General features: G+C 55.9%; 3 protein-coding genes across 4 annotated transcripts in view; all 3 read right to left on the reverse strand.

Moving 5' to 3' along the window:
• The window catches only part of TBX10 (T-box transcription factor 10), a gene marked incomplete at both ends in the record, with an annotated part of 9,695 nt that extends 7,120 nt beyond the window's left edge, over positions 1 to 2,575 (reverse strand). The window contains 4 exons of the mRNA XM_080693584.1: positions 681 to 801; positions 869 to 981; positions 2,317 to 2,400; positions 2,449 to 2,575. Of these exons, the coding sequence (XP_080549710.1) occupies positions 681 to 801; positions 869 to 981; positions 2,317 to 2,400; positions 2,449 to 2,575 (445 nt within the window). The remainder of the gene's footprint in view (positions 1 to 680; positions 802 to 868; positions 982 to 2,316; positions 2,401 to 2,448) is intronic.
• A 2,069-nt stretch (positions 2,576 to 4,644) lies between these two features.
• Positions 4,645 to 8,064, reverse strand: ACY3 (aminoacylase 3; the record flags this gene model as incomplete). Its single annotated transcript, XM_080693596.1, has 6 exons — positions 4,645 to 4,842; positions 6,428 to 6,537; positions 6,612 to 6,719; positions 6,869 to 6,962; positions 7,193 to 7,388; positions 7,829 to 8,064. The coding sequence occupies 6 exons, from the start codon at positions 8,062 to 8,064 to the stop codon at positions 4,645 to 4,647; spliced, it is 942 nt and encodes a 313-aa protein (XP_080549722.1).
• Positions 8,065 to 20,676: 12,612 nt separating this feature from the next.
• LOC308272859 (aldehyde dehydrogenase family 3 member B2) lies at positions 20,677 to 25,720 on the reverse strand (the record flags this gene model as incomplete). Of its 2 annotated transcripts, XM_080709887.1 has the most annotated exons (9): positions 20,677 to 20,861; positions 21,340 to 21,439; positions 22,037 to 22,203; positions 22,519 to 22,905; positions 24,333 to 24,414; positions 24,520 to 24,605; positions 24,731 to 24,851; positions 24,993 to 25,103; positions 25,559 to 25,720. In XM_080709887.1, 9 exons carry the CDS (start codon positions 25,718 to 25,720, stop codon positions 20,677 to 20,679), a joined length of 1,401 nt encoding a protein of 466 aa, XP_080566013.1. The 2 variants fall into 2 exon arrangements, with proteins under 2 accessions (XP_080566013.1, XP_080566014.1); XM_080709888.1 differs by lacking the exon at positions 24,993 to 25,103.
• Positions 25,721 to 26,927: the final 1,207 nt, after the last annotated feature.

Below are 26,927 nucleotides of genomic sequence, written 5' to 3' on the forward strand. Positions count from 1 at the left end.
TCTGCCGCCCTGCAACCTACGTGTGAGCTGCGCCAGTCACTAAACCCCTGGGATCTCTGTCTGCTGGAGGGTGAGAGGGTCTCTGAAAGGGACAGGGACTGAGGACCTGAGACAGGAAGGTTGGACGGGCCGATGCCACCTGCCCCTGGGGTCAGGTCATGGCCTGGCCACTGCCTGATGCCAGCAGCCCACGGGTCTCCAGGGGGCAGCTCGCGGCTCCCTGAGCCCAGCCTGGGCTTTGCAGGGGTTCTACAAGCCCACCCCTCCCATCCTGGCCCATGTGTTGCCCCTCAGTCCTTCAGGAATTCAGGGAGGGGGGTCCTCCGCCAGATCCTTCTGGAAGCCGGCACCTTGCCCAGAAGCACCATGTCAGGTCTGAGAAGCAAATTAGATCCTTGCCCAGCCTCTATTCCAAAGCCCAAGGCCAGGACTGAGGTCCAGACAGGGCAAAGGACAGGCCCAAGGTCACAGACGGCTGCCGAGGGTGTCACCCCCCCCCCCAGAGGCCGCCTGGTCCCCTGCCTCTCAGAACCCCCATAACTACACTTGGGAGGTTGTGAGTCCCTTGGCCCTGCCTGGCTGGACCCGTGATGGCATCTGGGGAGCCCCTGCCCGCTTTGCCAGGCCCTTATCTGCCCTGCCTCATTCACCCTGGAGCCTGAGCCTGACCCCGAGGCCACCTCGGCTGCCCGCACTATACCTGCCATGAGAATGTGGATGGTGGATCCGGACCTCCAGCTCCTGGAGAAACCCTCTGAGCTTGGGCTGGGCTGCGGCTGTCACCCGAGGGTCCCTGCCTGCCTGCCGGGAGGGACGGCAGCGGCCCCCAGGTCTACAGTACGCAGAACTCTTGGGTGTGCGTCCTCACAGCCCCCGCAGGACGGTCCTTTCCCCCTGGGTCGCCTCCGTCCACGCGCTCTTGCTGGGGTCTCCCACTCTTGCGGGGGCACCTGGGCTCTGCAGGGGAGTCGCAGCGCAGATCTGTCCCAGAAGCGCCTCTGACTGGGTGTCTGAGGCCATCAACTCCAGGACGGGTGTGTGCGGGAGGGGCAGGTGGTAAGTTGTGACGTCGCAAAGCCCCCCTCTCTCCTCTCCTAGCGCTCCTCCCCAAGTCCCCGCTTCCCAGCCCAGAGCCCCTAGCCATTCCTGATCAATGTCCAGGCACAGACAGGGCGGCTGCCCATCTCGGGGGCAGGCTGTGGGTCTGCCGGGGCCCGGGCCTGGCTGGCTGGAGGCGCAGGGGCTGGCGGGCCTCAGGGTAACGGGAGGCCCCAGTAGCGGCAGCAGATTGAGGGCTAATGGCAGAGGTGGCGGCCTCCCGCCAGACCCCTGACCTGGGCGCAGCAGGGCCCGCTGGTGCAGGATTGGGAGGAAGTTTGAGCCGGAGGCAGCAGGGGGCAGCAGCGGGTGTCACTAAGCCCTTAGACTGGATGGAACTGCTGGTCCTCCCGACTGCCGGCCCTGAGCTGGACAATACTGGAGGGTCCCTGGGAACCCCGGGGCCTCAGTCTCCCAAATGACAGTGCACAATCCCTCCTGCCTGGGATGGTCCAGCCCAGCCTGGGGAGCAGTAAGCCTTCCCTGTCTGGGGTGGGGTGCCAGGCTCTTAAGGGATGGTTTCCCCAGCCCATAGTCCCCATCAGACTGTAAGTGGAGACTGAGACCACTCTGGCCAGGAGCCTTTTTTTTCTTTTTTTTTGCAGTACTGGGGATGGAACCCAGGGACATTCTACCTTCAAGTTCCACCCCCCCCAGCCCTATTTTTTATTCTTTATTTTGAAACAGGGTCTCACTAAATTGCAGAGGGACTCACTAAGTAGCTGAGGCTGTCCGCAAACCACGATCCTCCTGTCTCAGCCTCCTGAATGCTGGGATTACTGTCCAGGGGCCTCTGGGCAGCGTCCGCTCTTCCTGCCGGTCCCTGGAGCCCTTTCTCCGGGCCGCCGGCCTGCCCAGTGCCTGCTATGAACCAACAGCACCTCACCAGCCTGGGCGGCAGAGCGGGTGGGCTCCCCTAAGCCAGTGCCAGCCTGGGAGGCAGAGCAGGTGGGCTCCCCTAAGCCAGTGCCAGCCTGGGAGGCAGAGCAGGTGGGCTCCCCTAAGCCAGTGCCAGCCTGGGAGGCAGAGCGGGTGGGCTCCCCTAAGCCAGTGCCAGGCCCCTGGCTGAGGGTACTCTTGGCCACCAGGCCTTGTGAAATGGCCCAGAATGGGTCACTTGCTGGCCCTCCCCTGAAACAGAGCATCCCTACCGGGGGTGCCACATCACACCCCCAGACTCAGGTTGACAGAGGCCCAGGTCCCTGCAAAGGGGCTCACGGGAGAGGGCTGGGGGCCGGAGCTCTGGCCCTGCCAGGGGCCCCTCCCTGCTGCGGCTCAGTCCCCAGCCTCCAGCCTGCAGAGCTGCAGAGGATCCCACGGGAGAGGTGGGCGGGTGCGAGGGACCCTCACCCAGCTGTGGAGGAGCCGTCAGCAGCTGTGGGGCCTGCTGCCAGAGAGACAGGGAGGCTCTGTGCAGGATGGAGCGCCCCAGCTGCTCCCGGGCCTCGCGGTGTAGCAGGTGGGAAGTGGGATCCATGATGGAGGTACTCGGGGGCTCCCGCTCAGCCCAGGCACCCAGGGGTGGGCCGCCCTGGGGCTCTGCTGGGCTCCTGACACTGTGTGTGTGTGTGTGTGTGCACATGTGCACACGCATCTGCATACATGCACACACCCCTTTGAACTGTGTGATGGGAAACACCCCCACCCACCCACACAAGCACGCTGGCACACTAACCCACGCGCACACACGAGCTCCGGTGTGCACGGGCCTGCGCAGCCCCTCCTGGCGCCCTCCCCGCCCGAGGCGCCTCTGGCCCCTGCCCCTCATCCATCTTGCTGGCAGCCGTCCCCTGCGCCCGCACATCCTTCACACTTTCTCATCTCGCCGCTCAATACCAGGCGGCGGCGTGGCAGCCGCGCCGCAGGGAGATGGATGGGCAGCGGGGCGCGGGCCGAGCGAGGCTCCCGAGGCCCCAGCTGCCAGCCCGGCCCCGTGCGCCCAGGGTGGCTCTTGTCTCGCCCCACCCCGCCCAGCCCAGTTCCAGCGGCAGGGTGCCGTGGCAGGGTTGAGGGGACCCAGCGGGGAGGGGACCCCGAGCTTCCTTCCCCTGAGGCCGGCTCAGGAGCCTGGGGGGGGAGGGGGGCCAGGCTCCCCTGCTAGGACTTCCCTGGCCCCAACCCCAGGCACCCCCTCTGCAGTGCACAGCTGTCCTGGGCGTCCCTGCCCCAGCCCCAATTCCTCACGGTCTGGGCCTTGTGACATGTCTCTGCTCTCCCCAAAGAAGCCCCCTGGCCGCAGGCCGGGGCCCCTCTGGGCTGTGAACCCCTCTGGAAGCCACTCTGCCAAGGCCTAGTTCCTTTCTAGGTCTTCCTCTGCTCTATGGTGTGTGTATGTGTGTGTGTGTGTGTGTGTGTGTGTGTGTGTGTGTGTGTGTGTTACTGGGGATTGAACTCAGGGGCGATCTACTTTTGAGCTACACCCCCAGCCTATTTTATTTTATTTTGGTACAGGCAACTGAACCCCTACCTCTGAGCTATACCCAGCCCTTTTTATTTTTATTTATTTATTTATTTATTTTCGTGTGTGTAGTTCTGGGGATGGAACCCAGGGGCATTCTACCTCCAAGCTACACCCCCAGCCCTATTTTTAATTTTTTTTTTATTTTGAAACAGCATCTCACTAAGTTGCGGAGGGCCTCACTAAGTAGCTAAGGCTGTCCGAGAACCGTGATCCTCCTGTCTCCGCCTCCCAAACGCTGGGATTACAAGCGTGCGCCACCACGCCTGGCTCTGTTTTTGTTTTGAAACACAGTCTCACTAGGTTGCTGAAAGTCTCCCAACTTTGCTGAGGCTGTCCTCTAACCTGCAATCCTTCTGTCTCAGCCTCCCAAGTACGGGATTCCAGGCGTGGGCCGCCACAACCAGCCTTTTTTCTTTTTTCTTTTTCTTTTTTCTTTTTTTTTTGGTGGTACTGGGGTTCCTGGAAGCCCTTCTTCCTCCGGGCTACACTCCCAGACCTATTTTATATTTTTGAAACAGGGTCTCTTACGCCAGCACGGCTGGCTTCGAACCTGCGCGATCCTCCTGTCTCCGCCTCCCAAGCGCGGGATTACAAGCGTGCGCCACCACGCCCGGCTTCAGCCTTTTTTCTTTTGAGACAGGTTCTTACAAAGTTGCTAAGGGTCTCACTAAGTAGCTGAGGTTGGTCTCAAACCTGCAATCCTCCTGCCTCCGCTTTCCAAATACTGGGATTACACTGTGAACCACTACACTGACTCTCCTCTAGAAGCTTCCCTGGGACATGGTGGACGACAGAGGATACAGAGATGGCTACTGCTGGCCCCAAGACACATGCCCAAGGCTACGCTGGTCAAGCTGTCTAGAATAGTGTGGCCAACTCTCCCTTCTCCGTTCATTTCCCCAGACAGAAGCGGCCGTGCATGCAGAACAGAAGACAGACCAGAGCCCCTGGGCCATTTTTCATTGTATAGAATGGGAAACTGGGGCAGGAGACAGGGCAGGGGGCACAGGGGTCCCTGGGCTTGGAACTGCCTCAGGACCCGTGGTTGGGATGGAAAGGCTGAGGCCGGGCGGGTGTAGCTTGGACTAGAGAACCAGCGGGGGCAGGGAGGGCACAGAGACCGTGAGCTTCTCTGACTTGAGGAAGGCCACGTGCTTCTCGTAGTAGGCGGCCTCGTTAATGAACAAGGGGTACACAGTGGAGTCCCCCTCATACAGTACATCCTCACCCGTGAACATCTGGAAGATGGGCGCGCCAGGCCGCAGCGGCTGGAAGTCGCGGTCCTGAGAGGAGACCCAAGGCTGAGGTCCACCCGCCCGGGGGGTGGTGGGGGACCGTCCCAGCTGGGCAGTCCCTCCTCCGGGCTCACGGTCGGGCCCACCCGCCATTCACTTTGTCCATCCAGGTGACAGGGTGCTTGCTCCGCGTGCAGAAATGGAGACGCCAGTCACCTTGAAAAGACTTTTGAAACTGTGGAAGTGTCGCCCGATGGCTATGGGCCTGGGTTCAAATCATTGTTTGCAAGCTGGGTGTGGTGGCACACCCTTGTAATCCCAGTACTTGGGAAGCTGAGTGAGACTGGAGGATCACAGGTTCAAGGCCAGCTTCAGCTACTTAGTAAGGCCCTCTCCAACTTAGTGAGACCCTGTTTCAAAATAAAAAATAAAAAGTAGGGCTGGGGGTGTAGCTCGGAGGTAGAATGCCCCTGGATTCCATCCCCAGTGCCAGCAAAAAAAAAAAAAAAAAAAAAAAGTACACCATACACACAAAAATAATCATTATAAGTAAATAATAAATAAAGAAAGAAGGCTTCTCCACCAGAATGTGAGAGGACACAGGCCTATTTGTCCGCAGGTGACCCCAGTCCTCACAGAGTGAGAAGCTCACAGGATGCCCGCTCTCCCCGCCAGACACAGAGGGGGCCTGCTATACCCCGGAATGTTTGGAAAGGGAAGACTCGGGACAGGAAGGAGCGGAAGACACGCAGCTCACAGCTCGGAGGTAGAATGCCCCTGGGTTCCTTCCCCAGTCCCACAAAATAAATAAATAAATAAAAAGGGTTGGGAGTGTAGCTCAGAGGTACAATGTTCCTGAGTTCAAATCCCAGTACCAGCCGGGCGTGGTGGCGCACACTTGTAAGTCCAGTACTGAGGTCGGCCGTACCTGCTCTAAACCCCTCTCTGCAGCCGCTGCAGAGGAGCCCCATGTGCCCTCCCAGGAGCTGTGGGGGTCGTGTGCTGGGTGGGCGTGAGGGTGCCAGGAAAGACAAAAGGGGCGGGGGTGGGTGTTGGAGCCTGTCCCCTGTCCTGCTTTGTGTGCGCGGGGGGACTGGGGATTCAAACCAGGCGGTTTCTACCTCTGAGCTATACACTCAGCCCTGTTTTGTTTTGTTTTATTTTTAATTTTTTAATTTTTTCAGTACTGGGGATGGAACTCAGGGACATTCCACCTCCAAGCTACACCCCCAGGCCCATTTTTTTATTCTTTATTTTGAAACGCTGTCCCACTGAGTTGTGAAGGGCCTTACTGAGTGGCCGAGGCTGGCCGGGAAACTAAGTAGCTGAGGTTGTCCTCCAACCTCACCCTCCTGTCTCAGCCTCCCAAATGGGTGCGCCACCACCCCAGTTCTATTTTATTCTGAAACCGGTCTCTTTAAGTTGATGAGGCTGGTCTCGAACCTGAGATCCTTCTGTTTCAGCCTCTTAAGTACTGTGTTTACAGACATGTGCCACTACGCGCGGCTCCTGCCCCGCTCCTGAGTCTGAGGTGCCGGAACCCTGCTGGAGGCTTGGTTTCTGCCTCTGGGCCAGGTTTCCCCACATCCCCAAGGCTGTGGCCCCGAGGAAGAGACCTCCCCTCCCTGCGCACCTGCAGCTGAGGGTGCACCATGCCCGCCAGGTGCCCGTCCTCTGTGCGCGGGAAGTCCACGCCGCCCAGGTTCCTGTAGACTTCCATCTCAAAGGCGGGAAAGGCTGTGCCTGTGGGGAGGGGAGGGGTGAGGGCCTGACCCCCTGGTCTGGACTCAGTTTCCCACAAACGCCTAGGGTCTCACCCTGGTTGAAGAGCTCGATGAAGTCCAGAGCAGCGCCCACCAGGGCCCTCATCCGGGAGAACAGGTCGGCCCGCAGCACACCCTGCGGCTGGGGTCCCATCTCCAGGGCTGGGGACAGGGCTGGGGTCAGGGAGCGGCTGGCCCGCCTCAGGCCCTGCTGGGAGGCCCCGCCTTTCTGGCTCTGACCCCGCCCACCGGGCCTAACCACGCCCTCCAAGCTCCTGGCCCCGCCCACTTCTCCCAAGCCCTGGGCCCACTCATGGAGTTCTTGGTCACGGAGTCCAAGCTGAAGGTCTCGCCCACATTCCGCCAGTACAGGAAGACATTGTAGGACAGCTCGGGGATCTGCAGCTGAGGGGAGAGGGGCGGGTCAGGGCCTGCCCGGAAAGGGAAACTGAGGCAGGGGAGGGCAGTCTGGAGAAAGCTCAGGGCTCCACCCTCTCTGGCCCGCTTCCCTCTGCCCTTTGGTACCCGGCTGAATTCCAGGGGGCCCAAAGGGTGCAGGGACTGGAGCCAGGAGGCCGGGAAGAGTCCCCACCGCCCCTCCCGCCACCCTCTGCCCGGGGCGGCGTGCCGCTCACCTGCAGGTGGCGGAACAGGTGCATGGTGAAGGTGTTGCAGGCCTCTTTGGCGATGAGGCAGGTGCCCACGTTGGCGGTGGTGTTGTGCAGGTCAAGGAGAAAGTCGAAGGCCTGGCTGGAGGCCTTGGGCCCCAGCAGCTGGTTCAGCTCTCGGGCTCTGGTCATCTCGTACAGCTCATCCGGGGTGGCCCTGGAACTGTGGGCAGGAGTGGGGGATACCGGCCCCCACCGTCACGTTTCCAGTGGTTTAGCTGGGATAGGGGCAGCCCGGGGCCGAAATGAGCGAGCCCTCCGCTCGCCCCTGCCTGTCCTCAAACTCTCTCTGGCCTCCATCCCAAGCCCACCCAGGCCTGGTGGGCCAGTGTCCTCCACTAGAAATCACTCCTCTCCTCTTCACAGTTAACTCCTGCTCTCTTCTGGGGGCCTGGCTGAGGTACCTCCTCCTCCAGGCAGACTTCCCTGACTGCTCTTGTGCAGCCCCCGGCCCCTGCACTTAGCCTTTGGGGCTGTGGTGACTGAGTTCTTCCTCTGCCTCCCTCAACAAGCTGAGGCCGGCACCTCAGTCCTAGACCCCATCCTCTCACGTCCCAAAGCTGGTGGCCGGAGGCGGGTGGCCCTGGCTGCTAGCGCGCTCACCTGAGGAAGGTGTTGGTGAAGGAGCGGTTGAGGTCCTGGTCCACGTAGCGGCGGCAGAGATCTGCGGCTGCAGGGTTGGCCAGCACGGGCAAGGCGGAGAAGCTGGGCCGCTGCAGCTCCCCTGGGGCCCGCAACCAGTGCCGGGCCAGGTAGACGCCGGACAGCTCGTTGCCGTGGGTGCCGCCGGTCACGGCCACGCGGCGCAGGGGCTCTCGGGGCACAGGTGCAGAGCACATCCCAGCGCTGGGGGGGGCACCTGGCGGGTGGGCACACGTAGGAACCTCTGGGCGCGGACGCAGAGACCGGTACCCAGAGCTGGACTGGTGGTGGTGAGCTTCCTGGCGCCCAAGGAGTCCAAGTGGGGCAGGGCGGCTGCTTGTCAGGAGGTGTGGTTAGACGGTGGGACGGCTGATCCCCAGCAGCCCCACTGAAAGGCCCTAAGCTCTGTCCTACCTGGGGCCTAAGGTCACTCCTCTGGGACCTCGCTTGAGGGCGAGGGAGCGTGGGAAAGTGTGAGCCCCCACACCTGGCTTAGCAAACCCTTTTCAGAAAGGAAAAAAAATTACTTGGTGCCCCCTGGTAATCTTCCTCCTCCTCCTCCTCCTCCTCCTCCTCCCTCCTCCTCCTCCTCCTTCTTCTTCTTTTGATACTGGGGATTGAACCCAGGGGCAATCTACCTGCAAGCTATACCTCCAGCTTATTTTATTTTTTTTATTTTGAGACAGGGTCTTACTGAGTTGCCGAGAGTCTCACTATGTTGCTGAGGCTGTCCTGGAACCTTTGATCCTCCTGTCTCAACCTCCCAAGTATTAGGATTACAAGTGTGCACCACCACGCCTGGCTTATCTTCTTGAAGCCAATAAACAGAAAGATGCAGTGACAAATTTGTGGGATTTTTTTTCTTTTTTGTGGTACTGGGGATTGAACCCGGGTTGTTCTACCTCTGAGCTACACCCCTAGCCCTTTCTATTTTTATTTGTTTGTTTGTTTATTTATTTATTTATTTATTTTTGCTATCCTGGAGTTTGAACCCAGGGGCATATTACCTTCAAGCTACACCCCAGCCCTATTTTTTATTTTAATTTTGAAACAAGGTCTCATTAAGTTGCAGAGGGCCTCACTAAGTAGCCGAGGCTGGCCGCGAACCTGCGATCCTCCTGTCTCAGCCTCCCGAGTACTGGGATAACAGGTGTGCACCATGGCTCCCAGCTCACATTTGCATTCTTTTATGTATTTGTATTTTGTTCCGGCTCCCACCCTGGTCTTGTCCCACTTTGGGAACCCACGGGCCTGCTATGTTCCCATCTCTTAGATGGGAAAGTTAAGGCTGACACAGGGAGTGAATGGCCACATGGCGTAGCTTGGAGTTAGGATGCCCCTGGGTTCAACCCCAGCACACACACACACACACACACACACACACACACACACACACACACACTAGGCGATAGTACACTTTCTTAGCAATACCTCAGATTTAAAAAGCTAGTTGCACACTTGTTACTGAGTTTAGGCGAGTTGTTTAGTGTGCCTGGGTATCTGTAGAGATCATGTGAACTGAGGCCCTTCTGAGAGGTGGGGGCTTTGGGAGGAGGCTGCTTACCTGCTGGCTCCCCGGGCACCTGGGCTGGAGTGCCTGCCACCAAGGCCGGTGGGCATTTGTGCGCCTAGAGCTTTCCAGACAGAAAGTGTTTGTGCCAAGTTGGCAGAAGGCAAGAGGTTGGGTGGGATTGGCTGAGGCCGCGCAGTCAAAGGTCAGAGTATCTGGGTCCCCTCCCCCACGCTGAGCTCCTCCCTGCACTGCCCAGACTACTGGGTCTAGGTCCTGCTGGCAGGTTTCTGTCCTGGGTCCCTCCTCTGGGAAGAGGAGCAGCCTGCCTCCAGCACCCACTGAGGACTCCCATTAGGGGGCCGCATATCACCTTGGAAAATTATTCACACGTGTGTGTGTGTGTGTGTGTGTTACTGGGCACTGAACCTAGGGGCATTCTGTTCCGGTTTAAAGGGTGCCAAGGGCTCTTTTTCTTATTCAACTAAAGTTTGTTGAATAGAAAACTTAATAGGCTGCTTGGTGCAGCTTTAACAAGTCTTTATTACAAAATCAGTAGGAAATAGAGAAGGAGAAGCAGCCTGCTGCCCACCTGCAGCAGAGCCCGAAAACGAGCTCTCCCCTCCCGGAGCCCAGCCCCAGGCGGATCTAATGTTGGTATCTTCTTATCAGTTGTCCTTGACCAGGCGAGGCCGTTGTCTCTGGACTTCCCAAGTGCAGGGTCAGTCATCTACCTGGCCTCGCCTCCATTGGTCCTGCGGAGACGGCTGGTTCGGAAAACACACAAGCTCCCCAGGTGCTGTGAACCCAGTGCCTGGGAGGCTAAGACCGGAGGACCGCGGTTCGAGCCCAGCCTAGGCAATTTAGAGAGACCCTGTTTCGAAATAAAATAACAGACTAGGCCTGGGGCGGGGCGGGGCTGCGAGGCGGAAGCCCTCGGGCTCGGTCATCCCAGCTCCCCGTTCTCATTCCCCAAAGGAAGCCCAAAGACTCACTCGGGGAGAAGGTACTAGGCAGCCCTCGGGCCTCGCTCAAGTCTACAATCCTCCAATCCCGAGGTCCCGAGCTCGCGGCCGTTCCCGCCGAGACCTGCCTCGGGGCGCGTTCCCGCCGGGCCGCGGTGTCGGGGCCGCGCCCCGCTCCCCGCCCGCCCGCCCGCGCGAGCGCCGCCGGGAAATGCCACATCCGGGAAATGCCACATCCGGGAACCTCGCCGCGGCGCGGGAGGCAAGATGGCGGCGGCGGCGGGAGGGCCAGGGCGGCGTTCCCCCGCGCCGGCCCCTCTCCGCGCGGCTCCTCCTGGCGCGCCAGGCCTGGGACGCGCTCCGGCCGCCTCGGCGGCGGCCTCGGGCGGCGGCCGCTGCCCGGGAGCCCGCCTGCCCGCCTGCCTGCCTGCCGGTGGTCGGGCCGGCCGAGCGGACTCACGCCCGTGCCCGCGGGCGGCGTCCAGGGGCTGCCGCGGGCCGGGGCCCACGCCGGCGGCCGCCCCCTATTTTTTTTTTCAAATAGTGTCTCACTGAGTTGCAGAGGGCCTCACTAAGTGGCTGAGGCTGGCTTCGAACCACGATCCTCCTGTTCCAGCCTCCCAAATGCTGGGATTACAAGCCCGCGCCACCGCCTCCTGCTTCCTTTTTTAAATTTTTTTTGAAACTAAGTTGCCGAGGCTGGCCTTGAGCCTGTGATCCTCACGTGTCAGCCTCCCTAGTTCTGTGATTACAGGTGTGCACCACTGCACCTGGCCTTACAAAGTGTGTGTGTGTGTGTGTGTGTGTGTGTGTGTGTGTAACTGAGGATGGAACCCAGGGTCATTCTACCTCTTACCTCTGAGCTGTATCCCCAGCCCTATTTTTATTTTATTCATTTATTTTTCATATTTATTTATTTATTTATTTATTTATTTATTTATTTATTTATTTTGCAGTCGTGGGGATGGAACCCCAGGGGCATTCTACCTCCAAGCTACACCCCCAGCCCTATTTTTTATTCTTTATTTTGAAACAAGGTCTCACTGAGAATTGCCAAGGGCCTCACTAAGGAGCTGAGGCTGTCCCCAGACTGTGACCCTCCTGTCTCAGCCTCCCAAATGCTGGGATTACAAGCATGAGCTACCACGCACGGCTCCATTTTTTATTTTAAATGGCGTCTCACAAGCTGGGCGTGGTGGTGCACACTTGTAATCCCAGTACTTGGGAAGCTGAAACAGGAGGATCACACAGATTCAAAGCTAGCTTCAGCGACTTAGACCCTATTTCCAAATAAAATATATATTTAAAAAATAGGTCTGGGAGTGTACCCCAGAGCTAGAAAGCCCCTGGGTTTCATCCCCAGTACAAAAAAGTCAAAACAAAACAAACAAAAAAAAAACACCAACCAACCAACAAACAAACCCGAGTCTCACTAAGTTGCTGAGAGCCTCACTAAGTAGCTGAGGTTGGCCATGAACCTGCGATCCTCCTGTCTCAGCCTCCCAAGTACTGGGATTACAAGCGTGGGCCCCCAGGCCTGGCCTTTCAGACATTCTTTATGACCTGGGATGGCGGCTTCACCTAGAGAGGACTTGGCTTCGCTGACCACCAGGTACTGGTGTTTCTCTGCAGTGTCCAGCTGGAGTCCAAGCTGGGAGCCACCAGCTACCCAGGGACGTGGTGACTTGGTTTGGCACTCAGGCCACTGAAAGCCACCAAGGAGGCCTGCACAATGGCGGCCACCCAGAGAGGAGCCCCTCCCGCCTGGTCAGCACCAACCTTGGTCCTCGCAGCTCCCAGATGGCTGGGCCACTCCCGGGCTACCCTACCCCAAAGACTACGCCCAGTGGGGTTCTATTTTATGGCTCTTTGATGCATTAAGCAAAATCTCAAAACTGTGCCCCAGTGGTGCACACCTGTTATCCCAGTGCTTGGGTGGCTGAGACAAGAGGATCGCAGGTTTGAGGTCAGCCTCAGCAAGTGGTGAGACTATCATCAACCTGGTGAGACCCTGTTTCCAAATAAGAAATAAAATCAGGCTGGGGCCATAGCTCCAAGATAGAATGTCTCTGGGTTCAATCCCCAGTGCCACAAAACAAAACAAAAAGAAAACACTGTTTCCCCTTGTATTTTTAATTATGTTCAGGGACAGCATAACTGAAACGATGTCATTGCTGTTTTGGGAAATGACCCCTTGGACCCGTTTTACCACTGTGGAAACAGGCTCAAGGCAGAATGACTGGACACACAGGCCGAAGGAGGTGGGGCTGGGCTGGGAAGCCAGGGTGTCCAGCTTGACTTCCTCCTCTCCTGAAGGAGTGGGGGGGGGGCGAAGTCCCCGGTACCCAGGCCCTGCCTGTCCTTCCCACTGACCTCAGCTGTCCCCTGGGAGGAGCTAATGATTGTCCAGGGGTGACTGAGGAGAGAAGGGAAACTGAGACAGAGGACCGTCCAACTGGTCACCTCTGCCCGCGGCCAGCAGGCCAGGGCACGGCCTCCCCTGGCTCGGCTCCCAGGATTTCTCTGCACCAGCTTTGGCCGGCTTGGAGACCGGCCCCCAGTGGGCTCTGGAGGCCCTCAGCCCACGCTCACCCCTGCGGGGCCGTGGGCCCACCCTCTGCCCTCCAGCTCTGTGAGCTCAGTGAGGGGCTCCCCAGGCCGGGGCTCCTCCTTGTTCTATCCTGGTTGCCCCAGCTGGCCAGGGTGAAGATTGGGGCTGGGCAGCCAAAGAAACGGGGCTCCCCAAGAGCTTCCCCAGGGGCCACCCCCTACTGGGATCTGGGCCTTGGCAGAGGGAGGGCAGAACCTCCACCAGGGTCCACGCTGAGGGTCACTGAGCCCTTCCGTGGCTAAAGGGCAGCTGACCGAGACTCCAGGAGGCAGAAGGAGGCCGCCCCCCGCAGACAGAGGAGCCTGCCTCCCTCCCAGCCCGTGAGCTGCTCAGGGCGGGGGTCTCCCAGCCCTGAGCTGGAGTCTGAAGCCTTCTTTGTCATCAAGGCCCACCAATGCAGGAGCCCTTAGAAATAACAGTCCCAAGCCAGGCGTGGTGGCGCACGCTTGTAATCCCAGCATTTGGGAGGCTGAGACAGGAGGATTGCAGTTCATGGCCAGCCTCAGCTACTTGTGAGGCTGCCGAGACCGCCTGCTGCCTCGGCATCTATGTGTTGAGACCCCACTCCACATAGCCAATCGGCAACAAGCCCCGAGAAGGAGGTGTCGTCTCTGGCCAAAGTACCCCCCACTTTTAGATACCCTTCATGACTATTATTTTCTTGGTAATGATTCCTTTTAACTCTCTACACGAATTGCTCCGGTGATGTGAGATCAGGACTCTGAAAGAAATTGAGTCCGTGGAAATAAATTCTCTAATAATTTGTCTAAACGCCCTTGGCTTTGCTCAATAGTAATGAAAAAACTGGCCAGAACTCAGATGCTGTGATAAGCATTCCAGCTGCAGCAATCACAAATGGTCTCCGACCCTCATTCCTATCACTAACTTAGGTTAAGCCATTAACTCGGTAACCGGTAGCTCAGTTTAAGGTAACTCTGTTTACCCTTGAGATCCTGCCTAGAGACAGAGAAGATAAAACTTTGTGTGTGACTTCAAAGCAATTTAGTTGATGAACAACTTAGTTGCCCAAATACAATAGAGCCCAAATACAATAGAGCCGAAGGAAAAAGATTGTTGACTTTTACGCCCAGTATGAGCATTCCCCGAGACAGAGAGACTGGCCGCATGGTTAGAAATGAATATGACAAAATAAAGGACAGATGTTCTAAATATATATGTATGAAGGAAAGGAAATACTGTAAGAGTAAGAAAAGCATTTTTGCATGAAGAAGAGCTTATCATAAGAACGTCCCAACTGGGAAAGAAAGGAATTAGAAAGTTAGAAGCAGGTTGCAGAGGGTTTGTGACAGGGAAATGGATTATTAAAGATGGATAGGCTTTTAATAGGCTTGTTGTCTAAAGAAGAGTGTTCAGCAGTTAAGGAAATACATCTGACAACTGTAGGGGTGCTGGAAAGCAGGCTGGAAGAAGTGCTTTCTCCCCCTATATGAGAAGTTAACTAGAGAAGTCTTCTCCCATATTAGGATTAGAAATAAGGTATTAAAATATAATTAAGATAGAAGTAGGGTAGGATTGGAAATAAAATCAAGATCCAGCCAAGGACAAGGGTAGGGGACCCACAAGGTCAAAGCCTCTAATCTCCAGCTTGCCGGCCAAGGTCTTTGTAAATGGGACCCCATCCCCATATCTCTGAGCTAGATCAGCCAACAAGGCCAGGCTAATCTGCTCTCCAGGCAGATTATTCAGTGCAGAGATAAGCCTGGCCCAGCCAAGGTGGGTGGGAAAGGCAGAGCAGGCTCTGACGTGTGTGGGTGCATGTTTTAAAATTATTGGTTGTACTTGTTTGTCCTTGTATCTGATTGGTTGTATTCTAAGGTTGGCGGGCTCTGACTTGTGTAACCACTCCCTCATGTGTAACCACTCCCTCCTAGGGTTATAAAATTCAGAGCGTGGAGTGGGGAGGGGTCGAACCTCGGCCATAGTGTCTTGGTCTGGACCCCTGGCTAGCCGGGACAATAAACCTCGCTTGCATTTTTACATCTCTTGTGAGTCCTTCGATATTTGGGTTGGTGGGCAATTCTTGGACCCTTCAACAACTAAATCCAAGAACTTCATGGTGTTGTTTGTGGTGTTTTATTTGCCAAGCTGTGTTGTGAGTTTTTGTAAACTTTCAGACTTCAGAAGGCAAGGCGGATGAGATCTTAGAGACTCCCATCGCATCTCCCTGGACCGCCATATCTCCCCATGCTTGTCATATGGATATAGATGGAAACTTCAAAAAAGAAAGCAAAAGAAGATTCCATGAGAAGGAGTATTCTCCAAGCCCTGGGCCTTGGGCGTGCCTGTATTTCCTCTGGAAGTTACCCTTGGGACCTGCTCTGCTGCAATATCGGAAGAAAGATCCGGAGTTAATCTCCTAAATGCTGGACTAGTCATTTACTTTGTTTGCATGTAATTTACTATTGTTTTGAGGTGATTACGCCCCTTTTCTTTTTTCTCCTATTATTAATCTCACTGGTGAAGGGTATAAATTTTTCTGGGTTCCTGCAATAAAGTCTCATTGGCTCGAGAAGCCTTTGTCCACATCAGATTCTAGAGAGCGCCGTCACTAGGAACTCTTAGTTCCTAGAAGGGAAAGAATCGCTGCAGAGAAGAGGCTGCAGTACTTCACGCTAATCCTTCCCTATCTTTGCTGAGGTTCTAGACCGCGAGTGGACTCGCGCCCCAATTAGACTGAGCTGGTTTGCGACATGAGGCCCTCTGCAACTCAGTGAGACCCTGTTTCAAAATAAAGAATAAAAATTAGAGCTGGAGGTGTAGCTCAGAGGTAGGATGCCCCTGGGTTCCATCCCCAGTACCGCCAAAAAAGAAAGAAAGAAAGAAAGAGAGGGAGGGAGGGAGGGGCAGTCCCAGCCCTGGGTGTATGTGTGTCTGTCTGCAGCAGTAAGAAAGAGGGGCAGCCCATTCAGCTGTGCCCCTGAGCTCCAGGAAGGAGAGGGGCCTCCCCGACCGGCTGCGTGGCCTGGGAGTCTGCTGTCTCTTTTGTGGTACTGGGGAACACCAGGAGTGTTCTATCTCTAAGCTATCCCCCCCAGCCCTATTTTATTTTTGTTTTGGAACAGGGTCTTGCTAAGTCGCTGAGGCTGGCCTCGAACCTTCGCTCCTCCTGTCTCAGCCTCCCCCAGTACTGAGATTACAGGTGTGTGCTGTGTCACTGTGTCCCACTAATGGTGCTGTCTTCACTGAGGTCTCGGTGCCTCCCCATCTGCCTGGTCTGCTGAGCCCGCCATCCTTCTAGAAAGCGTGTGGCTAAGGAGAAATGATGCCGGGGGTCCTTCCCTAGCCTGTCCAGGAAGCGCCCAGCTGCAGACCCTTCCTCCTCCCTCTTCCCAGGCTAGATGACCTCCCATCTCCCGGTTGGCCGGTGACCCCCAAATCCACAGCCCAGACACCGCGCATGCGTGCACTGCTCACTGGGCATCCTCTCCAGGACAGCAGCCCCGGGACACATCCCAAGCCAATGAGAGTGCGGCGGGGCTGGGGGCAGTGGGGACCCTCGTGCCTGTGACCCAGGTCACGTGTTTAGTCCCAAGGGATGACTGAGGGACCGGGGCACTTGTTCTGGTGTGTCTTCTTTTTCTTTCTTTTTTACTGGGGATCAAATCCAGGGGCACTCTCCTCATGAAGCTCTATCCCCAGCCCTTTTTATATTATTTTTATTGTTATTGTTATTATTGTTGTTGTTGTTTTGTGGTACTGGGGTTCCTGGAAGCCCTTCTACCTCCAGGTTACACTCCCAGACCTATTTTTATATTTTTATTTGGAAACAGGGTCTCCTAAGCCAGCGCGGCTGGCTTCAAACCTGCGCGATCCTCCTGTCTCCGCCTCCCCAGCGCGGGCATGACAAGCGTGCGCCACTTATTATTTATGTACTAGGGGTGGAACCCAGGGGCAGTCTACCTCTGAGCTACACACGCCAGCCCTCCTTTATCTTCTGTTTTGAAACAGGGTCTCACTAAGTTGCAGAGGGGCCTCACCAAATAGCTGAGGCTGGCTGCGAACCTGTGATCCTCCTGTCTCAGCCTCCCAAGTATTGGGATTATGAGCATGCATCACAACGCCCAGCTCATTTTTATTTACTTTTGTGGTGGTGAGGATTGAAGTCAGAGTGCTCTACCACTGAGCTACACCCCTAGCCTTTTTATTGATTTGTTTGCCTATTTTCGAAAATGGGAGTTAAACCCAGGGGTATTCTACTTCTGAGCTATACTCTAGCCCTATTTTTTATACTTTTGAAACAGGGTCTTACCAAATTGTAGAGGACCTCACTAATTAGCTGAGGCTGGTCTTGAACCTTCAATCCTCCCATCTCAGCTTCCCAAGTACTGAGATTACAAGCCTGCGCCACCACACCCAACTTTATTTTAAATTTATTTTTATATTTATTTATTTATTTACTTTCCAGTACTGGGGATGGGCATTCTGCCTCCAAGCTACACTCCCAGCCCTATTTTTTTTTTTATTCTTTATTTTGAAACAAGTTCTCAGTAAGTTGCAGAGGGCTTCACTAAGTAGCTGAGGCTGTCCGCAAACCGGGATCCTTCTGCCTCCATCTCCCAAGTACTGGGATTGCAAGCGTGCATCACCATGCCCAGCTTCCAACTTTATTTTCATGATAATTTTTTTTGTGTGAGTGTGTGGTACTGGAGGTGTAACCCAGGGGCTTTTCTACCTCCGGGCTATACTCCCAGATCTATTTTATACTTTATTTGGAAACAGGGTCTAAGTTGCTGAGAGCCTCACTAAGTAGCTGAGGCTGGCTTCGAACCTGTGGGATCCTCCTGTCTCATCCCCACAAGTGCTGGGATTACAAGCGTGCGCCACCACGCCCTGCCTAATATTTTTTTAAACACAGTTTTGAAAAATTGCTGAGGGCCTCACTAAGTTGCTGGGGCTAGCCTTGTACATAAAATCCTTCTGTCTCAGCCTCCCAGGTATTGGGATTACAGGTATGCGCCACTGTGTCCAGCTATTTTAAATTTTTTAAATATTTCTTAATTTTTGTGCTACTGGGAAATTCTCCTGGGAATTTAATTCTGCGCGGGTTGAGGGGGAGACCTGTGAGAGCAGCAGGCATGCCCAGATCAGGAACCTTTACGGTCAGGACTTTGGCGGTCATCAGACACCACTGATTCTCAGGGCTCAGTCCTGGTCTTGAGGATACCCAGGCGGGGACAGCTTGGTCCCCTCCTCAGATGGCTTATGGCCTGTGTGGGAATGGAGGAGGCAGGACAGGAAGGCCTAGCTTTCCCTACCTCTCAGACACGTCTCATCCTCCCTCCCCCCTCCCTCCCTTCTTTCTTTCCTTCCTTCTTGGGGACACCGGTCGTGTGCCAGCTGGGGCCAGAGGGGCCACTGGGGCCACTTCGGCAAACTTATTTCTGCCTTTGAGGACCTCACTCTGGGAAACAGACCCTTAACTGGGTATGGATCATACTCAGGCGTAAGGATTCTCCAAAGAACCTCTTTGTATTCTCCAAAGAACATTGACTCCGCCCTGAAGTTGTGGGTCTGCTTGCAGGGCCAGTAGCAACCGTGCTTCCCGCCTCGGTATCCTGGGTGAATCTGGCATTTCCACACTCCAGGACCCTGCCTACTCCTTCCCATGGCCCTGGGGTCCGAGCAGGAGGAAGACTCACCATTCTGATTTTGGGGGGGATTGAACCCAGGGGTGGTCTATCTCTGAGTCACGCCCCCAGTCTTATTTTATTTTTTAAACAGTGTCTCGCTCAGATGCTGAGGGTGTCACTACATTGCTGGCCTTGAACCTGTGATCTTCATGTCTCAGCCTCCAAATACTGGAATTCCAGTTGTGTACCACCATGCCCAGCTGTGGTTTTCTTCCTTCCTTCCTTCCTTCCTTCCTTCCTTCCTTCCTTCCCTCCCTTCCTCCCTCCCTCCCTCTCTCTTCCTTCCTTTCTTTTTTCTTTCTTTTTTTTTTGGCGGTACTAGGGATGGAACCCGGGGCATTCTACCTCCCATCCACCCATCATCCCCTCGCCCCGCTCCCCGGCCATCTTCTGACCCATTCCTGATTTATTCTGTCTAACCTTCATTGGTGAGTCTCTGGTGTGCACCTCCTCTGAGACCCCTTAGGAGACAACCATCCCAATTCCCAAGGGAGATGGAGGACCACGCTGCCCTCCCAATTTTCTCAATTTCAGGCACCAGCTGAGTTTCCCTTTGGCTTTAAGGGCCTCGGAGCCCACCGAAATGGGGTTGGGGGATTGGAAGCAGCCTCCCAGGGTGAGGACTAGGGGCAGAGAAAGAGGCTGGTCACAGTGGGCCAGAGCAAACATGTTTGCGTACCCCCTGCCTGTGCCCAGAGCAGACATCACTAATTGACCACACACTCCTTCCTGTTGATATCACACCGGCCTCAGGATCCTTGTCAGTGATGGCTTTCAGGCACACATGGCAACTCGGTGAGACCCTGTTGCATCTGGCCAGATGTGGGTTCAAGATCAAATCACTTCAATCAGAAATACCTGTCCCCAGTGATGGATTTTTTGTTGAGGATCCTACTTATAAATTTTTTTTTTATACTGGAGATGAACCCAGGGGCATTCAACCTCTGATCTACACTACAGTCCTTTTTATTTTTTAGTCTTTTTATTATTTAATTAATTAATTAATTAATTTTGCGGTACTAGGGATAGAACCCAGGGGCATTCTACCTCTGAGCTCCACCCCCAGCCCTTTTTTTTACTCATTTTTTTTTTTGGCTGAAGATTTAAAGAAGTTTATTAAAAAGATAGAAATACAGAAAATAGAAATACAGCGCCATGCCAAAATGACATGGGGGGGGGTGATTCGAAATGAATACACCTACTCATTATTTTTTGAAATGGGGTCTCACTGAGTTGCGAAGGGCCTTGCTAAGTAGCTGAGACTGTCCGCAAACCATGATCCTCCAGTCTCTGCCTCCCAAATGCTGGAATTACAAGTGTTCACCACCACACCTGGCCTTTTTTATTTGAAACAGGGTCTTGCTAAGTTGTTGATGACCTCACTAAGTTGCTAAGGCTGGCCTTGAACCTGAGTTCTTTCTGCCTCAGCTTCCCAAGTATTGGTATTACAGCCATGTGCCACCGAGTCCAGCTTCATTTATTCATTTATTTATTTATTTATTTATTTATTATTTATTTATTTATTGGTACTGGGGATGGAACCCAGGGGCATCCTACCTCCAAGCTACACCCCCAGCCCTATTTTTATTCTTTACTTTGAAACACTCTCACTAAGTTGTGGAGACTATCTGTGATCCTCCTATCTCAGCCTCCCAAGTCCTGGGATTACAAGTGTGTGCCACCACACCTGGCTCGGCTTCATCTTTATAACTGACAACTGAGTCCTCACTGGCCACAGAATCTGCTTGGGTGGCAGGGGCGCTCCATCACCAGACCTATTTAATCCGAGGCTGCAGAGAGGACATTGATACTGAAAGCAACTGAGCCGGGTACCCAGAGGTCCTGCCTAGTTAGAAGCTTGTTAGAAAATATTTTGGAGCGGGAGCCTCTGGGCTGGAAACCTGCCTTTCAGGAGCCACTGAGCCCATGGGCAGCAGCTGACCGCCGGGGGGTGGGGCCGGGGCTGGGCAGCAGGATGGACTGGAGATGGCAGCATGCTCACAGCAGCTGACCGCGGGGGGGAGGGGTGTCGGGGCTGGGCAGCAGGATGGACCTGGGCGACGGCAGCATGCTCACAGCAGGGTGCAGCTCTGGGAGCTCATGGCCCATCTTATCAGCTGCTGGCTCCAGTCACTATAGGGCGGGTAGCGGATCTCATTGAGCCTCTCCATGCCCGCCGGCGAGAGCAGGCAGGCGCGGTGGTGGGAGAAGGTGTCGAAGGAGAATTTGCCGTGGTACCGGCCCATCCCGCTGTTGCCTGCACGGGCAGAGAGCCGGAGGGCTGAGGCCGGGCGCCCCGTCCAGCCCCACGCACCAGCCCCTGAAGCAGCCCATTGCCCAGGCCAGAAGCCCCTGGCAGGGGCCTCGCACAGAGCCAGGCCTTTTATTTTTTGGTATTGGGTATTAAAACCAGGGGCATTCTACCTCCAGGCTACACCCCCAGCCCTTTATGTTTATTTTTTATCTTGAAAGAGTCTTGCTAGGTTGCTGCAGGTCCCTCTAAGCTGCTCAGGCTGGTCTGCAACCTGTGATTCTCCTGCCTCGACCTCCCAGGTCCTGGGCTGACAGGCACGCACACTGCGCCCCCGGCTAGCGCAAGGATGTTCTAAGAACCGCCTTGGGGACGGGCGAGGCCGGCCTGTAGTGGCCGGGGCCTGCATCGAGGTTGAATGGTGAGTGAGAGGAGGGACTTCTAGCCTTCCAAGCAGGGGGAGTTCAGAGGGTCAGGGACTCACCAACTCCACCGAGCGGCAATGTCGGCAGGGTCAGGTAGATAAAGCCCTCATTGCCTCCGAAGCTGCCGCTGCTGGTCCTGTCCAGCAGCTGATTCACCACCTGGGAGGGGCAGGGGCTCCTGTCATGGGGAAGAGGGCTCCAGCCCCAACAGGCACACAGGAGAGGAGGGGCGCGCTCCCCCTCCACCTTCCCTGAATGACCCCTCCCCTAGGACAGCGCCTTCTCAGGTATGCTGAGGGGGCTGTGCGGTTATTCCCAGCTGGATGCAAAGCTGCAGAAACCCCTGCAGAAAGGAGGGGGCCCATGACCTTGGGGTATGCAGGACAGGTAGGACATTATAGGGAAATACATCTGCAATGCCAGACACAAGCCTGGCTCTGCCTGTGGGGTCCCAGCCCTGTGCTGTCCCCCGACCGCATTTGGGACTCTGCTTGCCTTGGGGAACCTTTGCACAGTCTAGGGACAGGGGGCTGCCTCTCCCTCCAGGTGGACGCTGCCCTAGCAGGACAGACAGATGGCCAGCCACATACCTGGAGGCTATTGACCGGTCCTGCTTGGGCCCCTGGGCAAGGCCTTAGGATTGGCAGCCTGGATTATGGCCTTCTTGGAGGATGACTGCTACACTAAAGCTCCCCCACCCAGGGTCAAGAGTGCCCTTTTCTGCCGCTCTGTTGCCCCAGGCCTGCCGGGCCCCACCTGGTTGTTGTTGGAGAAGGCGTACAGGGCCAAGGGCTTCTCCCGCCGGTTGATGAAGGCGATGGCCTCATCCAGGCTGCTCACGGTCAGCAGGGGCAGGATGGGCCCAAAGATCTCCTCCTGCATCACTGGCTCTGTCTCCTGCACGTCCACCAGCACCGTGGGCGCTGCGGGCACGGGGTGGGGGGGCAGCTCAGCTAGGACACCCCCTGGGGAGGGGCTCAGTAGGGCCGGGACTGAGTGCCAGGCCCGGAGTCCTGGGTCCGACCTAGGACCCTGGGACGGGGTCCGCGCCCGGCGGTTCTGAGCCACAGCACCAGAGTTTGGAGTGAGGCGTCACAGGCTCAGAACCACAGTGACGTGGGCCTTCGCGTCCTGGAATCGTGGCCCCCGGAGCCCTGGACTCGGGCTGGGTTTCCGCATCGAGTGGGCCGCGGCTTCAGCCCCAGCCCATGGAAGGCGCGGCGGGGGAGAGGACTCACCAATGTAGCGGGCACTCTCGTCGCTCTGGCCCCCGATGGCCACGCGGCCACAGCCCAGCAGTCCCTGCAGCCGCTTGAAATGTTTCTGGTTGATGATGCGTCCCAGACTGGGGGAGTTCTGGGGGTCGTCGCCATAGAAACGGGTGATGGCGCTCTGCAGAGCGGGCAGCAGCCTCTCCTGCATCTCACGGCTACACAGAACGTAGTCAGGGGCCACACAGGTCTGGCCGGCGTTGAAGTAGCGGTACCAGGCCACACGGTTGGCCACGGTCTGGGGGTCACAGTTGTCGTCCACATAGCAGGGGTTCTTGCCCCCCAGCTCCAGGGTGACAGGTGTCAGATGCTTGGCGGCGGCAGCCATGACGATCTTGCCCACACGAGGGCTCCCTGGGGAGCATGGCCAGAAGACCCTGTCCTCAAATTGGCCGCGGCCAGAGTATTCTGGGCACCTGACCCCTGCCCACCCTGTCCTTCCCCAGAGACCCTTCACACCAGGTGTCTGGCCTGCTCTCCTCCACCAGATCTGTGTCCAGCCCTGCCTCGCCAAGATTAAAGGGCCTGGCCTGCCTGCCCTAGGTGGGCCTCTCTGGCTGTGTGTGTGTGTGTGTGTGTGTGTGTGTGTGTGTGTGTTGGGGATTGAATCCAGAAGCACTCTACCTCTGAGCTATACCTGCAGCCCTATTTTATTTTAATTTTTTGTGGTACTGGGGATGGAACCCAGAGGCATTCTACCTCCGAGCTATACCCCCGGGCCTCTTTTTTATACTTTATTTTGAAACAGAGGTCTCTCTCACTGAGTTGCAAAAGGCCTCACTAAGTAGCTGAGGCTGGCCATGAACTGCAATCCTCCTGTCTCAGCCTCCCAAATGCTTAGATACAAGCGTGCGCCACCCTGGCCTACTTTCATTTTTTATTTTGAAACAGAATCTTACCAGGTCACTGAGGCTGGCCCTGAACCTGTGATTCTCCTGTCTCAGCCTCCCGTGTACTGAGATAACAGGTGCCGCCACACCCAGTTCCTGATTTACTCCCTACCTTCCCTCTAGAACCATTTTTTTTTATTATTATTTTTATTTTGTTTTATTTTTTGGTACTGGGGATGGAACCCAGGGGCATTCTACCTCCAAGCTAAACCCCCCAGACCTATTTTTTTTTTTTTTTGGTGGTACTGGGGTTCCTGGAAAACCCTTCAACCTCTGGGCTACACTCCCAGACCTATTTATATATTTTTTTATTTGAAACAGGGTCTCTTAAGCCAGCAAGGCTGGCTTCAAACTTGCGCAATCCTCCTGTCTCTGCCTCCCAAGCGAGGGATTACAAGCGTGCGCCACCACGCCTGGCTCCAGACCTATTTTTTATCCTTCCTTCCTTCCTTTCTTCCTTCCTTTCTTTCTTTCTTTCTTTCTTTCTTTCTTTCTTTCTTTTTATTTTTTGGTGGTACTGGGGGTAGAACCCAGAGGCTTTCTACCTCCGGGCTATACTCCCAGACCTATTTTATATTTTATTTGGAAACAGGGTCTCACTAAGTTGCTGAGAGCCTCACTAAGTAGCTGAGGCTGGCTTCGAACTTGCGCGATCCTCCTGTCTCAGCCTCCCAAGCGCAGGGATTACAAGTGTACCCGGCTTTTATTCTTTATTTTGAAATAGGCTCTCACTGAGTTGCAAAGGGCCTCACTAAGTAGTTGAGGCTGGCCTCGAACCACGGTCCTCCTGTCTCAGCCTCCCAAACGTTGGGATTACAAGCGTGCACCACCACGCCTGGCTTAGAACTTTTTTTTTTCTCTCCCCCAGGACCCTGGGCAAGGCCCCCTCACCTGTGAAAAGGATGTAGTCAAATTTGTGCTCCAGCAGCCGCCCGGTCTCCTGGGGCCCGCCCAGCACCACGGCAAAGCAGCTCTGGAAAGTGGGACAGGCAGCTGAGGGCCGGGCCCGGGCAGCGGGACCTCCCGTGGGCAGGCCGGGGTGTGGGGACCCACGGTGCAGCTGGGGCAGGCCCCTCACCTGGTCCAGGTACTGGGGCAGCAGCTCGGCCAGCACCTTCTCTGTGCCCTTGCTTATTTCCGACGGCTTCAGAACCACACAGTTCCCTGCAGGGCAGACGGGGCAGCCATGGGGGGCACACTCAGATCGTAGCACGGCCAGGGCCTCAGAGGCCCTCCGTGGCTTGGGCTCTCGGGCCGGGAGGGCAAGGGACCCAGGACCCCATCCTCACCTGCCGCGATGGCCCCCACCAGGGGCACGAGCGTGAGGTTCAGGGGGTAGTTCCAGGGAGCTATGATGAGCACCAGGCCGAAGGGCTCCTTCCGGATGAAGGCCGAGCCCAGCTTTGTGAACTGGGGTGCGGAACAGCGGTGAGGACCCGAGCCCCTCTTCCCGCTTCCCGCCACCCGGCTCCCGGGTGAGAGGACCGACGCGCTCTGGTCTTGGGTCTTGAGGACAGGGCGCCCCCACACCCGCCCGGCCGCGGGGCTCACCAGGTTCGTAGCCGTGGGCTCGTCCTTTATCCAGGTGTGCAGGTTCTTGAGGGCCAGGTCCACCTCGTTCTGACACATGATGATCTCGGATACGTCGGATTCGATGGCCGACTGCAGCAGAGGGGTGTCAGGCTCTGGGATGGGGGCTAGAGTTCGGGGAGTGGTCCCCAGGGGCATATCAAGACAGTCTCTTTGGGCAGCGCTGTGGTACCGTGGGAACTGCACGCGGGCTGGGAGCCGGGCTCCCCCGCTCTAGTTTGGGCCTGCCGTTTCCTCGGCCTTGTGGACTTAACACTGAGGTGCCTCGGTTTCCCTTTTTGCGACTTAATAACAGGTGATGTTGTAATGTGCCTGACATACGCTACTTACCAGGGAAGGGTCTGTCCATTAAACAGGAATAAATAAGGGGATATAACCGGTCAACTCAGGGGGTAAAGAGGATGTGACCCCGGCCTGGGAAGGACACTGCAGCCCCTGCCCGGATTCCCCGGCCCCCGGTCACCTTGCCCAGGTCCTCGGCCAGCGCGTCCTGCAGCCCCTGCCCGGATTCCCCGGCCCCCGGTCACCTTGCCCAGGTCCTCGGCCAGTGCGTCCTGCAGCCGCTGCCTGTTGTCCCGCAGGAAGCGGCCCAGGCCCTGGAGCTGCGCCGCCCGGAACTCCGCCGGCCGCGTCCGCCCCACGCCGAAGGCCTCCCGCAGCCGCCGCAGCGTGTCCTCGAAGGGGTCCATCCTGCTGGACAGGGCGGCGTGGGCTGGCTGCCGGGCTGTCCCTCTTGGGGTGCCCTCCAGCTGCCCGGGGGCCCCCGCCCCCCACACACCAGGATCGCCCAGGGCCGGTGCTAGAGCGCGGTGTGACTTCTGCTTGCCTCGCAGGTGTGCATGTGTCTGCGTCCCTGAGCGTCTGTGTGTCTTTGTGTCTGTTGTGTGTGTGTGTGTCTGATACTGGGGACTGAACCTAGGGGCATTCTACCTCCAAGCTATACTCCCACCCCATTTTATTTTATTTTTGGTGGTACTAGGGATGGAACTCAGGGGACTTCTACCTCCAGGCTACACTCCAAGACATACATTTATTTATTTATTTATTTATTTATTTATTTATGGTATTTGGGATGGAACCCAGGGGCACTGTGCCTCCAAGCTACACTCTGTCCTATTTTTTAGTCTTTTTATTTATTTAATTAATTTATTTTTTGTGGTACTGGGGATGGAACCCAGGGGCTTTCTACCTCTGAGCTATACTCCCAGACCTATTTTATATTTTTTATTTGGAAACAGGGTTTCACTAAGTTGCTGAGAGCCTCACTAAGTAGCTAAGACTGGTTTCGAACCTGCATGATCCTCCTGTCCCAGCCCCCCAAGTACTGGGATTATAAGCATACACCATCACATCTGGTCCTTTTTATTTTATTTTACTTAATTTTATTTATTTATTTATTTATTTGCAGGTCTGGAGATGGAACCCAGGGGCATTCTACCTCCAAGCTACACCCGCTGCTCTATTTTATATTCTTTATTTTGAAACAGGGTCTCACTAAGTTGCAGAGGGCCTCACTAAGTAGCTGAGGTTGTCCGTGAACTATGATTCTTTTGTCTCAGCCTCCTGAATGCTGGGATCACAAGCATGTGCCACCTCGCCCAGCTGTGTGTGTGTGTGTGTGTGTGTGTTTGTGTGTGTGTGTGTTTGTGTGTGTGTGTGCTGGTCTTGGGATGGAACCCAGGGGCATTCGATCTCGAGCTAATACCCCCTGTTCTATTTTTTTATTCTTTATTTGGAAACAGAGTCTCACTGAGTTGCAAAGGGCATGGCTAAGTAGCTGATGCTGTCTGTGAACCATGATCCTCCTGTCTCAGCCTCCCAAATGCTGTCTGTTTTTTTTGTTTTGATACAGTGTCACTAAGTTGCTAAGGGTGCCCTCCAACTTGCGATTCTTCT

The sequence above is a fragment of the Muscardinus avellanarius genome, assembly GCF_963383645.1.
Source record: "Muscardinus avellanarius genome assembly, chromosome: 1".
Taxonomy (NCBI): Eukaryota; Metazoa; Chordata; class Mammalia; order Rodentia; family Gliridae; genus Muscardinus; species Muscardinus avellanarius.